Below are 17,465 nucleotides of genomic sequence, written 5' to 3'. Positions count from 1 at the left end.
ATATTCCATGCTGAACAATTGTAATTGACCTAGCTACAGTAATTACCAGCAGAAAAGCTGTCTTAAGTGTAATCCACACCATATTTGCATCTTTTAATAGCTCCACAAAAAAGTTTCACACTAAGCACCAAGTCCAAACCCCACTAAACGACCATAGTTTTTTTCTGGGATGTTCTGTGCCCTTGTGAAATACATTAAATGTCTGTTTGCAGACAATGCTGTCACATAAGCCTTTAGGGTAAATCCAGAGTTAAAGAGTTCTAGTTTGTGCAGTTCATGCCCTGTGTTTCATACCATAGTCCGAAAACTTTCAACTTGCTTGTATGCAGTCAGTGAGCAGATGGTGCATGCACATTCTTCTGACCCGTTTCAAACATGTCAGGATGCTGGGATCTCTGCCAGGGGCCAGACCCATGGTTTCCATGTCTGTGGTCTGCTTTGCCACAGTAACCCATTTATCTGGGACAGCAGGTCCAGCCTGATAGGTAGCGAGCAAAAATAGCCTGTGAATGACATTAACAAAAGACAGAACCATGGTCTGTTCAGCCAGAAAGAACTTATGAGTAAAACAGGCTGCCGTCTTGCTGTACTGCATTGCTGTATATACTGAACAACTGTAGATTTGGTCAATTATGTTCTATATCCCGGCCCAATGCAATAATTTAAACTTTTTGTCATTATATGGTAGTAAAAAGTCTGGAGGAGATCTAAGGTTTTTGTTTTTCTTCAGAAGAATATTAGAAGGAAAAATGTCCCTACATAACGCATTTATTTAGTCACCTCCTGCTTTATGACAGGTGGTTCTGTGCTTGTCACATGTACTTTACAGCACAATGAAAGTCTTTCTTTGAATGTCCCAGTAAAATTTTGGAAGCTGGGGTCAGAGCACAAGGTCAGTTGTGTTGCACAGAGGGTTAAGGGACTTGCTCAAGAGCCCCAAGGGTTGCAGCTTGGTGATACCATGGCTTAAACCCCTTACCTTGTGATCAATAACCGAAAACCTTAACCACTGAGCCAGCACCTCCCCATGTCATAGTGAATTGGAAGCCTAACCGTGGAATACAGTATATGAGGCAGGAATTTGTATGGATATCTGTACTTATGTATTTTACCCTTTCAAAATTTAAATGGTCAAATATTAAATTGATTAACTAAAACATTTTTTTTAACTCAAATAAACCAATAATTCACATGTCTTTGCAATGGTATATATGTCAAATAAAATACTTAATAATTAGGCATAATGTAAACTGTTATATATACTAACTATATAATATACAGTATATCTGTATTTGTCTTTATTTAAGTTGTACAATTTTGTTCAGCAAAAAGATGTATTGCCCTCCAGATATCATGTGCCATAAATTTTATTTCATTTTCATACATTATGGTATTTTTTAGACAATAATGCATTAACAACACAACGGAGAATGTACAAAATGCTGAGCTTCACCTATCACTTTTGAGAAGAACTATAATGCGGGCTGCACACAATGACTTCTTTTCCAACATCTGGCAGGATTTTGGAATTTTTAGACTCTTTTTGTTTTGGCCACTGGAGGCCCTCATTGTTCCCCAATGTTGTGTTTTCTTATTTACTAGTATCATTATTGCCGCCTGTGCTTTGTCTCCTCTTGTGTGTTTATAAGGGGCCCTGTTCCCCAGTTTCTTTGCTCAGTGTTTAGTTGTGCCAAGGCCAGCCACCTTGTCTTATGCCTTCTACAGACAATACAGACAGTGCAATTTCAGCAATTTTATAAGATCAATACAAATCACACTGTGGGACATGAATTTAATAAACTTGGGTACAGCATGTATGTAGACTTTCCACTAATGGCACCTATTAAATCATAAATTTATAAAAAATAAAACATCATCAGCATGCACTAGTGGTAAATAAATAGAGCAAGATGAATCACATTTTGGCAATTGTGTATTTTATGTGTAGTAAGAAAAAGAAGAGGAGGCAGCAGAGGCAGGAGAATATAAACCCAGTCTTGACTAGGGAAATAGGCCAACTTAGGATGCCAATTTTGCAAAAAGAGCTTGAGGTAAGCATATATAAATGTAAAGTTTAACCTTGCCTACAGGTACAGTCAAACTCAATATTCTTGATAACTATAGCATTGTTACAGTATCTCACAAAATTAAGTACACCTCTCTCATTTCAGTAACCATTTTAGTATATCTTCTCAAGGTACAATACTATAGAAATGAAACTTGGATATATTTTAAAGAAGTCAATGTGCAGCTTGTATGGCAGTATAGATTTACTGTATTCTGAAAATAACCCAACATACAGCCATTATTGTCTAAATAGCTGGCAATAAATTTGAGTACACCCTAAGTGATAACAGCTGTAAGTTGTTTAACTGTGCAAAGCCACATTTCCTATTCATTATATTCGTGTTTTTGTCTGTTTGACTCGACCAGAGAAATTAGTGTATCTTATATTAGAGCAGTTAAAATTTGGTGCTTTGAGTACAATTCTCTCATACTGACCACTGGATTTTCAAATGGCACTTAATAGCAAAGAATGAAAATTGAGAATTAGAACTGTTGCTCTCCACAAAGATGGCCTAGGCTATAAGAAGATCGGTAACGCAATAAAACTGAGTTACAGCACAGTGGCCAGGGTTATACAGAGGATTTCCAAGAGGGGTTCCACTTGGAACAGGTTTCATAAGGGTTGAATAAGGATGTCGAGTCCCCATCCTGTTAGTCAGGTGAAGCAGCTAATCTTTAAAAAACAGATGCATGAGTGCTGCCAGCACTGGTATTGAGGTTGCAGATGTGGAAGGTTCGCTTGTCAGCTCAGACCACACGCCGCACAATGCAACAAGTCGATTTGCATGCCCGTTTTTCCAGAAGAAAGCCTCTTCTGAAACTGGTTTACAAGAAAGCCTGCAAACAGTTTGCTGAAGACAACCAGTCTAAGAGCATGAATTACTGAAACCATGTCCTGTGGTCTGATGAGACTAAGATAAACTTGTTTGGCTCGAATGGTGTTCAGCATGTGTGGCAATGCCCTGGTGAGATGTACCAAGAAAATTGTGTCTTGCCTACAGTCAAGCATAGTGTTGTTGGTGGTAGCATCATAGTCTGGGGCTGCATGAGTGCTGCTGGTACTGTGGAGCTGCAGTTCATTGAGCGAAACATGTTTTCCAGCAGATACAGTACTGTGACATTCTGAAGCAGAACATGGTGCCCTACCTTCAGAAACTGGGCTGAATGGCAGATTTCCAACATAATAATGACCCCAAACACACTGCCAAGATGACAACTGCCTTATTGAGAAAGGTGAAGGTGATTGAGTGGCCAAGTATGTCTTCAGACCTGTACCCTATTAAACACATGTCTCATTAAGCAGACGGTGGAAAAGTACCATGTATCTAAAATTCAGCAGTTCTGTAATATCATTATCGAGGAGTGGAAGAGGATCCCAGCAACAACCTGTGCAGCTCTGGTGAATTCTGTTCTCAGGAAGAATGTTGACACTTTGGACACAGTTTTGAAATGTTTACTTAGGGTGTACTCACTTTAGTTGTCTAATTCTGGCAATAATGGCTTTATGATGATTAATTTTTAGAGGACAGCAAATTTGTTCTGCTATACAAATTTCTATAGTATATATATATATATATATATATATATATATATATATATATATATATATATATATATATATATATATATATATATATGCTATCTTGAGAAGGTGTACTCACTTTTGTGTGGTACTGTAAGTTCAGCAATGTATTCCCAGCGATGTTATTTAAGTTTTGTTTTCATGTTGTGTTGATGATTACAGAATTTTATTTTGCATTTTTTTTAATAGACAGTAAACAATACACATTGAACATAGCAGCAAACCCACTGAAGGTCAGCCTAAATTTTTGACGCTTGTCAGAATTATTTTTAGGCAGGACAGTGACAACAAGTATTAATTAACCTCTCTCACAGTAGGATATAAGACCAATGCTCACTTTTTTTTTCTAATTTTTTTTTTATTTACTTTGCACAGAAGATTTATTTGTTGTATTGCTTTTTAGACGTAATACTTTTTTTTTTTTTCTTTTTTTTATTATATTGTTTCTTGGACTTAATGACTGGACTTTGGGGTAAACTTGGTGTGAAAAAGTGATATCCGTGATTCCTGATGTCTTATTTATTTTGCATGTTTGTCACACTTTAATGTTTTAGAATCTAACACTTTAAAACATTAAAGTGTGACAAACATGCAAAAAAATAGATCTTTCTATTTCCCTAAAAAAATTTTAGATCATCAAACTAATTTAAATATTAGTAAAAGATAACACAAGTGAACACAACATGCACTTTTTAAATGTAGGTTTTTATTACTGAGGTAAAACAAAATACAAAACTACATGGCCCTGTGTGAAAAAGTGTTTGCCCCTCTGTTAAAACTGTGGTTTATCACACCTGAGTTCAATTTCTCTAGCCACACCCAGGCCTGATTACTGCCACACCTGTTTGCAATCAAGAAATCTTTTAAAATGACCTGCCTGACAAAGTGAAGTATACCAAAAGATCCTCAAAATATAGACATCATGCAGAGATCCAAAGAAATTTAGAAACAAATGAAAAAGAAAGTAATTGAGATCTATCAGCCTGGAAAAGGTCATAAAGCCATTTCTAAAGCTTTGAGACTCCAGGGAACCACAGTGAGAGGCATTATTTACAAATGGCAAAAGCATGGAACAGTGGAGAACCTTCCCAGGAGTGGCCGGCCGACCAAAATTACCGCAAGAGCACAGCGACGACTCATCCAAGAGGTCACAAAAGACCCCACAACAACATCCAATGAACTGCAGGCCTCACATGCCTCAGTTAAGGTCAGTGTTCATGACTCCACCATAAGAAAGAAACTGGGCAAAAATGGTCTGCATGGTAGAGTTTCAAGATAAAAACCGCTGCTGAGCAAAAAGACCATAAATGGTCGTCTCAGTTTTGCCAGAAAACATCTTGATTATACCCAAGACTTTTGGAAAAATTACGCTGTCGACTGATTACTAACTAGAAAGTTGAACTTTTTGGAAGTTATGTGTCCCATTACATCTGCCGTAAATGTAACACATTTCAGAAAAAGAAAATCATACCAACAGTAAAATATGGTGGTGGTAGTGTGATGGTCTGGGGCTGTTTTGCTGCTTCAGGACCTGAAAGACTTGCTGTGATAAATGGAAACATGAATTCTGCTGTTTACCAACAAATCCTGAAGGAGAATGTCCGGCCATCTGTTTGTGACCTCAAGCTGAAGCAAACTTGGGTTCTGCAGCAGGACCAAAACACTCTGAATGGCTGAAGAAAAACAAAATGAAGAATTTGGATTGGCCTAGTCAAAGTCCTGACCCTAAATCCTATTGAGATGCTGTAGTACGACCTTAAAAAGGCGGTTCATGCTCGAAAACCCTACAATTACAACAATTCTGCATAGATGAATGGACCAAAATTCCTCCACAGCGCTGCAACAGACTCATTGCAAGTTTTCGCAAACGCTTGATTGCAGTTGTCGGTGCTAAAGGTGGCCTAAAATTAGGTTTAGGGGGCAAACACTTTTTTCCACAGGGCCATGTAGTTTCGGATTTTGTTTTCACTTAATAATAAACCTTAATTTAAAAACTGCATTTTGTGTTCACTTGTGTTATCTTTTACTAAAATTAAAATTAGTTGATCTGAAAGATTAAAGTGTGACAAAGATGCAAAGAAAATAAGAAACCAGGAATCACTTTTTCCCACCACTGTATGCTTGTTTTTTTTTTTTTACTTTTCCCTGTCTACATTTCATAAAATTGTATAAATCTTGCGTTTTTCACAATGTTTGAATTTGAGTCTTAATAAAATCAATGTCTGCCCTTACTAATGCGTCTTGTGACTCAATGAGTGCAAATCCTCAGCTATGCTTCAAAATTAAAAACCTTTGTAGAAGACTGGAGATTACACCATATTTGGTTACATCTTTAGATCTCAGGTAATAATATACCTGATTTTTTTGATACTAAAAGAAATTCTATTAAAAATTATATAGAGAAATTGCTGTGCTTCCTTTTGGTTGATACAATTATGAAATTACATAATATCATAACTGTACAGTGTTAAAGTAAATATTATTGATTATTGTTTTTGGTGTGTTAGCCATACATGGGGGTATGTAACCTTTCACATAAAACCTAGATGTAAACTTTATAGACATTTCTGAAATGTTGGAGGATTATTTGTCCAGTTATTTGATTATAAGAACTGCTGGTAAAAGTTCTAAACACTATTAGACAATACCTAAACTGTCATTGGGAAGGGAGAAATGAAAGACATTACTAAACTATGCAGCAAGGCAAAAGTCTAATCTAAATTCAAACTCTGGGCTGCTCAATATACCAGTGTAAGGTAAAGTAAGAATTCCTGACACCTGCTGTGCACCCTAAATGACAGACAGAATTGTTTGCATATTCTCCATTTTCTTTTCAGACAAGCTGTGCTCACTAATGCCTTCAAACTCTTTGTGCTTTTCACTTTTATGCAAATATAAAAAAGTGAAGGTTCTTATTTTTGTGGTGTTGGATAGAAGTGAACATTTGTTTTCTGTTAGTTTAATGGTTTTTAAAATAGGGCTATATTATTTAACATGTTTCTTCATATAAGTAAGCCACAAACTGTTTCTTCTTGCTTTTGAATCAGCACAAAAGCAGATATAAATGAAATAAACTGAAGAAACAAATCAACTGTTAAAAACAACCCCTTTATTCTGTGACCCAGTATAAACAAACAGCAGCAAATAAAATAATCTATGGTTTTTATAATTCTAATAGTAAGTACTTTGTTGGAAAGCACCGTAGAGAGAAAGAAAGACAGTGAGACAGACGGACGGAGAGCGAGGCAGAAAGATGGCTACGGAACACATACATATATACACAAATCCCTGGTGACAATAATTCTTATTTCTGCACTCATGATTGCATGATCATAAGCCATTCAATCAATACCAAAGGAACAGAGATGAAGAAGAATACACCAACATGCAAAGCGACACTTATCCACAATAATAAACAGTTCTTATCTTTTTCATTATGTAAAAAACAAGAACAACTCTTAGGAAACTTTAGTTTTTGCTGTTGTTTCCTTAAATATAAACAATCTGAAGTATACAAAAAGCATGTTATACATTTTTTTTGTTCATCTTTGTCTCAGAACCATTTTAAAGTAGCCTACATTTTACTAACCTCCACCTCACAAAGATTACGAGCTAGATATTATAAGGAATTGATCCCAAGTGGCACTGAAAAAAATGAGAACTGAAATATCAGCAGCAGATTAAGTATATCTAAATGTGGTCCATGGCCCTTCTACATGATACGTTGTATTGCCCGTAAGCCATGGATAACTGGTACAAGATAGAAAAATAGAAGTGATGGACTAGTAATAATGGCCCCAACACCCAAAATGGAAATCCAAAATCCAAGTTGACTAAGCTCCAGCTTTCTACCAAATGCAATCCTGTGCAATCTCTCACCGCATTAGCATAGCCTGCTGGGAGACAGCAAATATAAGTTAAGGCTTTTTGAGGACCTGAGGAGTTTAAAAACATGTGACGAGGCACACAAAAGGCAAACAACAGACAAAACATAGAAACAGAAAATGATATAATAGGAAAGACACAGAAATGTCTGCTTGTACAATGTTAGCAACAGGCCAAAGTATGCCGATCAAATGGGAAATAACAGAAGTCAATGGAAAAACAATGGCCTTTAAAGTTGGCTGCCTTTATCAGCAGCACGGTCAGCATTCTTTCATACTTCTATTTATTGACTCCTTTCCCTCTTTCTTTTCCTTCAGAAGCAAATTCAGTGCAAAAACTCCAGTGTAGTAAATGTTTAGACATCCTGGGCATCTGGGGCCACTTCAACAAAACCTCAGTGGACTGTGTCATATCATAGGTTCTTTGTAGCCCTCACCAAAGGCTAACACCTCTTTCTTTTATTAATCAGCGAAGTCTATTTGATTTGTTCCAAAATAAAAGCAAAGAAAATAAAATAATAAAATAAAAAGCCTGTTATGGCATACAAAATATGCATTATATATATATATATATATATATATATATATATATATATATATATATATATATATATATATATATATATATATATATATATATATATTCAGTTTTTGAGTACTATCAGCTTTGGTAACGACAAATTCAAGACCAGCCAGCCTATTCTTAACAGCATTGCAAACTGCAAACCCATTTTAGGGTTTTTTTCTCTCAGAGTCTCCTTTTTTAAACAAGAACATATCGTTTCAAGCATGTGGACTGCGCTGCGTCATAAGGACGTCCGGGCTGTGAGTGACAGCGCTATTGTGCTGAGGGCTGAGAGAGTAGATACACTGGATGCAGATCCAATTGCGTTGGGACCTAGAGATGTAAAAAGAAAAGGAATTTTAGCAAAAACTTTGTCACCTTAACCTAACTGCAACTATTAATTCATTATAACGTGTGTGTGTGGTTGTGTTTAGGTGATAGTATCATACATATGTTATAAACCGAAAAATGTTTGAACAAAACTGAAAAAAGTCACGTTTCACATTTACATAAGCCCAGCGAGGATAATCTTGTCAAAACACTAGGCATAGTTATTGTAATATTGGTGGAAACCGCAATTTAAGGAATATCCAAACATAGGGCATTATATTTTGAATAGGGTTTTATTTCGACTCCCAAATCAGCCAGCAATATAGCCTGAGAATAAATCGCACTGTTCAGTTATTTAATCAAGTGTGGATAGTGTTGGCTGCATGGTATTTAATATTCCACTAATATATTGTTGTATAATAATAGCTATAGAATAAAAACCCCAAAAATCAGTGACAAACTATTGTGGTACAAGATGAAGAAAACAGTACTGTACATGGAAAATAATTAACTGTGCAGTAATAATGTCCATCTGTTTTATGTTGTGCTGAATCACACTACTTTTATTTTCCTACAAAAATGTCGACTACTGAATTTAATTTGTTACTTATGATTAATTTTTTAATTGAGCAGTTCTACTTTTCATAAGAAATATGAAGCATGTTCAGCAAGAAATTAGACAGATTGAGGATTAGATAGAAGTGTTTCAATAATTTTCTCCTTTTTCTAAAAACATGTGAAAATTTATACCAGATATTCTGGGGATTATGATTTGTTTGCTGCTGCTGCCCTCTCCTCCTTCTCCAAAGGGCTTGATCTGAATGATGTATTCTTCATCTGGAGGCAGAGACAATTCCACTGATGTGGTGTTGGTCTCCATCACTCTAGGACGACTGTGTCTGTTTTGCTTGTACAAAACCTAAAACAAATTTCAGGGAATTTCAATTAAAACCCGAATACTTTGGAAACAAAAGTAAAATAAAGGAAAGCCCAGATTAAAATATCTTTTCTAAATAAAAAATCAGCATGAAAGTGTTAATATTTTTATTTGTATTTTTATTAATATATAAAAAATATTTTTCCCAATTATATAATTAACATTCTATTTAAATCAGACTGATCTGAGAACAATAAAGGAAATAAAAATATTCTAAATTAAAGAAAGACCAGTCTTTCTAAATATATTTACATTTCATCACACATCATGCAACCTCATTTATGCACACACCTGACAGCAGGGTGCCTCTGCATAAGCATATGAATGGATTCTATATTTATTTCCATACATACTGCTGAAAAATTAGATACCTTATATCCCATGACCTCGGATTCATTCTCCAAAGCCTTTACTTGCTCCCAATTCAGAATGATCTTGGAGTTGGATGAGTTCCACATTACCTTTACAGGAGGTTGACTGGGAGCTAGAAATGCAGAAAAAAAGGGCATTTAGAACTTTATGAATGAAACGAATTATTGCTAATTGCCCAATAAAGAATCAATATATGTGAAATTTCTGTACTTACGAGGTTTCTTAGTGGTCACATTCACTACTGTACTTGGTGGTCCAGCTCCAGCTGTATTGTAGGCTCGCACTGTAATATAATATGTGCTGCTCCCTTTCAACCCTTGAATAATAGCTGATGTCCGATTTCCCACCGTCCTTAACACACTAGCCATGTCCTCTTTCTCCTTCTTCTCCCAGTATCTTAACTAGAGAGAGAGAAAGAGATGAAAAGCCAGAATTAATCTTACACCTACCCATACATTTGTATTTGGTTTGCATAAATAACACAAAATCATTTTAGAAATCTTGCTTACAGTGTCCCTTAATAGTTTTATCATCTTATCCTAGAGGTATACTAAACATACATGGTCTCTATACTTTATACATTTCAATGTTACATTTGCAAACAAATGTCATGAACATTTCACCTTTAAAACCTCTATTTCACCATTTTACTCCTGAAGTACAGAATGGATACTGCACCTGGTGCCTTGGTTAATGCTATTACACTGTTGTAAATAAGAGTGAAGAAATCTTGCCGAAATAGATTATATTGTGCATGTTCTAGTGTGGTCTGGTACTGAAAGAATTCTAGAGTTCAGAACACATGCTCTATTTTCTCAAAACATTTCATGAACATTCTCTATATTTTTTTTCCAGTTCATTTTGGAAGATTTACTGTGCTCTCTTTAATATGCATTACCTTTGCAGCCTTGTGTCACATAAAGAATGCAGTCAGCAAACTGAGGCCAGTACTCTCTGGTCAAATGTATGGTTTAAAAAAAAAAAAAATCAATATTTCATTACATTTTTTATTACACTGAATAGCATCACTAAATTCAGCAATAGCCTGAATCAAGCTAATGGTGGAGAAAAAATGTGAAAAAGACTAGCAAGAAAGAGACTAGATGAGTCCACATGCAGCATGTTATTAGACCAACTATCTGCTGAACTAACATGTGTATAGAACTTGACAGCCATCAATACCTGAACACAGTGAAGATTTAAATCCTTATTAGTCACTCGGTGTAGCACAAAATACTGCAGACTAGTCACAAACATAAACATGGATTTTTTTTCTGATGTGTAGGCAGCAGGGAAAGTGAAAATGAGTAACTCTCTGGTTGGAAGCAAAACACAGTTGCACCACTGTTTGTTATGTCCAATGTACAGGCACATAAGCAGTATGGTATGTGGTTCGAGATATAAAACGTAATATACCTTACATAAAGAATGAATTTTTTTTTTATTAAATGTATTTGAATAATTAATTTTTTTATAACACCAAGGTTATTAAATACATCTACCTTGTAGATGTAAACTTCTAGACAAGAGAGCATCTTTTACAGGACCCACAATTTAAGGCTCCTATAACTGAGTCAGTTTTATAGCTACAGCACCACTGCTAGATGAATAGTTTTGATTGACTGTTTTAACCCAGCAATGGCACAGGGGTGCTTAAAAACCCCTGCAAATCTTCTGCGCATGATACACAGTGCAGCTTTCACTGCTGTACTGGGAATGGTCCTCCACCCAAATAATATCTGGGCAGGGATAGTACATAGGGAAGGAGAAAAATGATAGACATTTTGTGCACTATAATAGATGATCTATGGTCAGTTAATATACGGTATACATACTTTAAAATAACAAAATACAAATACATTATTAAAATTGTAATAATTTTTTGAATATCATTTCACAGGTCTGGGGTTTAAGCCCCGGTATCGCCAAGCTGCCACTCTTGGGCCCTTGAGCGAGGCCCTTAACCCTCTATGCTCTGGGGGTCCCTTACGAGGGAAATATCAAGGTCCGTGACGTCGGAGTGACGTGGAGCCGCCTTCCCGTGGGCTCACCACCTGCAGGAGGGACCGTAAGGGATGGTGCTGTGAGGATTGGGCAGCAGTAGAAGGCGGGGGCCTGCTTAGACTACTGCCCCCGCAACCCAAATTACGGATAAGCGGGAGAAAATGAATGAATGAATTAATGATTTTACAGGTTTTCCAGAAATTTTACTTGAGTCGAAACTAAAGGAATATATCAGGATTGGGGGAAATTTCTAAATTAGTGGAGAATCTCTACTGCACCTTGCATGAGCAAGAAGTCAGATATGAAGCTCGAAGGAAAAATTATGCTACATTTCCAAAATCACTAGGTGGTGCTGCATGATGCATTAAGAGCATCCTTAGTAACTGTCTGGTCAGGGTCATTGTGTTGTAAATTATATAGTAATTAAGTATGTTTATATATTCGGAATAGTACAAACTGCATTTGCTGGAAAATATTGTGGGCAGGTACAAAAAAACAAACCTGCAGATGTGAAATATAAAATATGTATTTTAGAGAGGCTGAGTCACTCAGATATAAAGATGAATAGAGGTTCACCAACCTGAAAAAACTGTCTACAATTTTTTGACCAATTTCAGAATAATGTTCCTCAACACACAATTGCAAAGACTCTGAATATCTCATCATCCACAGTACACAATTTCTTCAAATGATTTAGAGAATCTAGAGAAATCTCTGTGCAAGTGAATAGGGTGAAGATGAATAATGGTTGCTTATGATCTTTAAGCCTCAGGAGGTACTGAATTAAAAACGGGCATGATTCTCTAATGGATATCACTGCATGGACTCAAAAACACCCCCAAAAATTATTGTCTGTGAGCACAGTTCTGTGTCTCATACACAAATGCAGCTTAAAGCTCTATCATTCAACAAAGCATTCATATGTGAACATGATTCAGAAACGCTGCAGTCCAGTCTGGGCCAAAGCTTATATAAAATGGACTGGGGCACAGTGGAAAACTGTTTTGTCCCCAGACAAATTGAAATGAGAAAAATTCATTTGAAAACCATGAATGCAGACTATCCGGGTTGTTATCAAACAGTTGTTTGTACTTCTGAGAATATGTCATAATGTCAACAATAGGTTTTTCAAATGAACTTCTTTTTTATTTTCAATACCTCATAGCCAAGAACACGCCTTCTGCTGGTACTCCATGGTAAGGTTTTCCATGTCACTTCCACCTCTGATGCTGAAAGGCTCTGAACTCGTATGCGTGTAGGTGCTCTGGCAGGTTCTGAGATCAAATAAGAAAACATTACAGTTTCATTACAAAGAAACACCAACAATCTTTATATACAGTTAACGGTCCCCTATCCCATGATATCTACCAACCAGGAAAGGGTGATGGACATGCTTTCTTTGAGACATATAAAGCCAAACTCTGCATCTTTTCAAATTGCTGCTAATGCAGACAGGTAGTGTAACTGTGATTGACAGAGGACAGAAAGGATGCCATCCTTCCACCCTAGAAACGTGTGATGGATGGATGTGGAATCATCTGGGTTTAGACTCCTAACAATATGACAGTTTCTTGGGAGGCAATATTACAAAATTTACTTTGGCTCCCTTGTGTTACAGGTGAAAAAAAGTGATCAAGTGCTTGGCTTTAAACAAGGCCACTTAGCTGTTATACATATGGATCATTGACATTTCCTATAAAAAGGTGAAATTGTTTATTTCCAATGAAATTGGCTCAGTTTAAATTAATTGAAAAATATATAATATATAGATAGTATTCCGTTTCTTTTTCATCCAAGAGTAAAATAATTAAACAGTGCTACATTTGTATTTTTTTTATTACCTGTCCTGTTCAAAATTGGCCTGTGTAAAACAGATGGCCAGTATAAAACAGCCTGTGTAATGCATACATCATAAAGGTTAGAATATTTTGGAATTTGCGCAAAAAATTGTGTACCTTCTTCAGCTGAGTAGATTGTGACAACTGGCCCAAAAGGCCCTTCACCCTTGTTGTTGTAGACCCCAACTTTGACCTGGAACTTGGAGAATGGTTGGATGCTTTCATTCTTGAACACATATTTAGAGGCCTCTGGAGATGGTACAGCAGCCTGCATCCACCCTGTGGCACCATATGGCCGAAAAGCCACCACATAGCCGAAACCTGGGCCGTTCTGAAGTTCTTCAGGAACAGGCTGCAGCACACAAGAGTACATATTAGTAAATAGAGAGAGTTACATAACATTCTCTTGCCTTAAATATTGTAGTTTTGTACATTTTGTAGTGTTTACATCCTGAAAACAACTGAAATGTTATTATATCATGGAATCATCATGAATCCAAATAATAGCCCACACTAGTGATTTAGGAGAGAAGAAGTGTGATTGCATAAGTATTCAACTTATAAAACTCTGAAACCCCAAAATATGTGTTCGTGCACCCAGTTGTCACATCAGAAGTATCATGATAACCAGTAATATGTTTAGAACAAATTTGACACTCGATATTAATCAAAAGTCAGTCAAGATGTAAGGGGGCATTAGGCAGGAAAGCAATGACCTGCAGAGACCCACAGCTCAAATGGGAAAATCTGAAGCGTGAGCTGTAAACAAATGCCTCAGTTGATAGCACTCACTCATCATCATTAATATTATCTATAATTAAATGTTTTAGGACTCGAAATGAGTCCAAATACCAAACAGTTCAATATTTTAGCCTTTACTCTGATCATTTATTTTGTGTATCATATCAATGCTGGAATGGTGATCAAGCTTAGGATTTGAGGAAAAATAAAAGCCACTGCCACCCTGTTTTGTAGAAATCCACCCCAGAACCCATGCGTCCAAATCATACCATCCCCTGTGTAATGCCAATGGCATCAGAAGGAGAAATTGTGCCATTACTGTAGCAGCCCAACACAATGTCAAGTTAAGTTTGTCATTTTAGCAGCTGCTACAGTACACAGTAAAAAAAAAAAAGTGTGTAGAGAGTGTAGCCAAACAAGCCAAAGTTCCAGTGTAAAGTAAAAAAATTCTACAATGTTATATTAAATGCTGTAGATAAAAACATTGGCTAATAGAATCCTGATTCGTGTTTTTAGCAGCATTTTAAAAAACAGTATGCAAAAGTTACACTGATGGATTGGTGGAAGAAATAACTATTTAATTTGACTGTCAGGCCCCAAGCTTTGATACTTTTTACAAGGAGAGTGATTTTGTGTGAGGGGTGCAGGGTGACATCCACAATGCTGGTTGCTTTGTGGCTGCAGTGTGTGCTGTGAATGACTGTAATAGACAGAATAGAGACCCTGGTTATCTTCACAGCTGACTTCAATATCCATTGCAGAGTTTTCAAAATAGTGCGTTTTTCAAACAAGGCAGTTGTTAGTTTGAAAAACCAGGGAATCTTCGAATGTCCATCTGTATAATGGGTTGAACATGGGGAGATCGGGAATGAGCTTTTCTCAATAAATATAAATACTTCTGTGCGTTCTTGGCTAAAGAACTGGGGTTGAGGAAACAGGTAATGTTAAACAGGTGACCATCAAGAAATTTGGGGCTCATAAAACCTCCATGGAATGTGGTCACTTTGTGCTCTCCTGAACTTGCTTTGCTGACTTGTTCTTGCTAATGAGATGTACCCACCATTATCACGTCATCTGGAAAACATGACGTCTGAGGCAGCGGAGTGAACAGCTGTGGAATGAACACACAGCCCTGGCTCAGTGAGGTGGTTTTGGAAATGATGTTTCTGATCTGAACTGACTTAGGTCAGGAAGTGCTTCTATATCACCCATCGTGTCCAGTCGGATGCTAAAGTACCTGAACATCTGATTGAAGGTTAGCCATGCCATTTAAATTGCATGGAAAGCCAAGTAGGGGAAGCAGATTGGGGCAGTTTATTTGAATGCTTCAGGTGGTGGTAGCAAGTGTGGCCCGCTAACAACTTACAAGCCCATTAACAATTTGAACACACTATACCGGCTTATTCAAGTTTTAACAAAGAATTAATAAAGTAAAATTCACATTGAAAATGCCACATCAAATCCTTGTTTCACAAATGAAGCCAGTAACACCAGGTCTCATCACCAAGAGCCCCAAGTTTTCTTATGTCAAGATTTCCATGCATCCCACTTGGACTACCTATGACCATGGAGTAGGAGAAAGCCCAAAAAGAATTCTAACCCAGATGCTGTTCTTCTGGGCTGTTCTGTCATGTCAATACTGAAATCAATATCCTTACCTCACCTAATACAAAACACGGAAAATTAAACCTGGCCATCACTTCAGCTCCCAACTCACACACCAATTGCAATGTTCAGTGAATAAAAAGACTCTCAATACATTCGCCAATCACAATGTTCTCTGTTTTTTTTTTGTACCATTTGTTGCTGTATCATTTGTTAGTGTGTCATAGTCTGCTTGTTTTTTTGTTTTTTTTTATCCTGTTCTGCATTTCAAATTTCACTATTGTGTGTTCCAGTTTATGTCATTTGTTTATTGGCTGACCCTTACCTGTTATTTGACCTTACTTTTGTCTTATAATTTTAAGAATTTGCAAACTTGACCAATAAAGTTGTTACTCATCTGCATTTGTGTCTGTATTTGTCACCTGACAAGTGCATCCAGCTGCATGTGCACTTTTATGGAGTTTTGTTGTAGAACATTTTTTTTTTTGGTTTTCGCTTACACAAAATTTAAATACAGCTTAACTAAAAGATTAATGAATAAACCCAATGTTCCTAATCTGCACTGAAAATAAGAAATTGAATGTTCTAGAATGATTCAGTTAAAGCTCAAACCTCAATCCAATTGAAAATCCATGGCAAGACTTAGAAATTGCTGTTCACCAGCAATCTCCATCCAATCTTCAATTGTGCCAAGAATAATGGCCAGAAAATTGTCAGGATCCAGATATGCAAAGCTGACAGAGACATATTGCAGGAGACTTGCAGCAACTGACTTAATGTCTAAGTCTTTGTTTATTTAAGCTTTGTGTGACAAAAATATTTTGAACCTTGGAAATGTAATACATATTCCAAAAAATCTAAAGGTCTGAAATAAGTCCATTTCTATTTCAGGTTGCAAATAATTAAATGTTTTCAGGGATGAATACTTATACAAGGCTCAAATGTATACCATCTTATACTCTTAAATTTTGTCCTGGTTTACATTTTTTTTATTTCCACTTTTCAAGAAATCATTTTTTGCAGAAAAAAGGTCTATGCAGAAAATGAATAGGAAATGTATGTGTGGAAGTAAGGCCACTTGGCGGGCACTATAAGCACTGTAAGACTCAATAAGAGGTCAGCAATATTTGGTAGTACAATTATTATTATATCAAATTTTTCATACCCTTTTAAAGATACAACGTATTCATAAATTAATTACCTTTTTCACTACAGATAAGAAAAAGGCAAAGAGTGATTCAAAAAGTAATTGAAGCAGAGTTCAAAACATAGATAGGAATAAGCCAAACAGTGTTTTTAGATCTACAAATATTTGTATACAGTAGGCTGAAAATGCAAGTAATATTGTATACAGGCTCTGAGGTGATTCTCATTAACTAAATTATGAAATGTAAATGTAATGAAGCACTGTGAACATGTTCTGCTGACAAAATAGGCTACTTTATAAAACAGTTCACATAAACATGTACATACATAAATCTTAATACGTCAAACAAAAAATGCTGCTGGAAAATGACAATTTTATCAAACTTGTTAGTAA

The 17,465-nt window shown here is 36.2% G+C and overlaps 1 protein-coding gene across 1 annotated transcript in view; it reads right to left on the bottom strand.

Annotated features, from left to right (window-relative positions):
- Nucleotides 1–8,186: 8,186 nt before the first annotated feature.
- The window catches only part of cntn4 (contactin 4), a 166,482-nt gene continuing 157,203 nt past the window's right edge, over nt 8,187–17,465 (bottom strand). Inside the window, exons 18-23 of the mRNA XM_083531988.1 lie at nt 13,697–13,931; nt 12,900–13,015; nt 9,952–10,138; nt 9,737–9,849; nt 9,179–9,347; nt 8,187–8,431 (exon numbers count right to left, since the gene is read on the bottom strand). Coding sequence (XP_083388114.1) covers nt 8,340–8,431; nt 9,179–9,347; nt 9,737–9,849; nt 9,952–10,138; nt 12,900–13,015; nt 13,697–13,931 — 912 coding nt within the window. The 3' untranslated portion in view covers nt 8,187–8,339. The remainder of the gene's footprint in view (nt 8,432–9,178; nt 9,348–9,736; nt 9,850–9,951; nt 10,139–12,899; nt 13,016–13,696; nt 13,932–17,465) is intronic.

The sequence above is a fragment of the Silurus aristotelis genome, assembly GCF_946808225.1.
Source record: "Silurus aristotelis genome assembly, chromosome: 2".
Lineage (NCBI taxonomy): Eukaryota > Metazoa > Chordata > Actinopteri > Siluriformes > Siluridae > Silurus > Silurus aristotelis.
The sequence above is the reverse complement of the archived record's forward strand: the minus strand, read 5'-3'. Positions and strand labels throughout refer to the sequence as shown.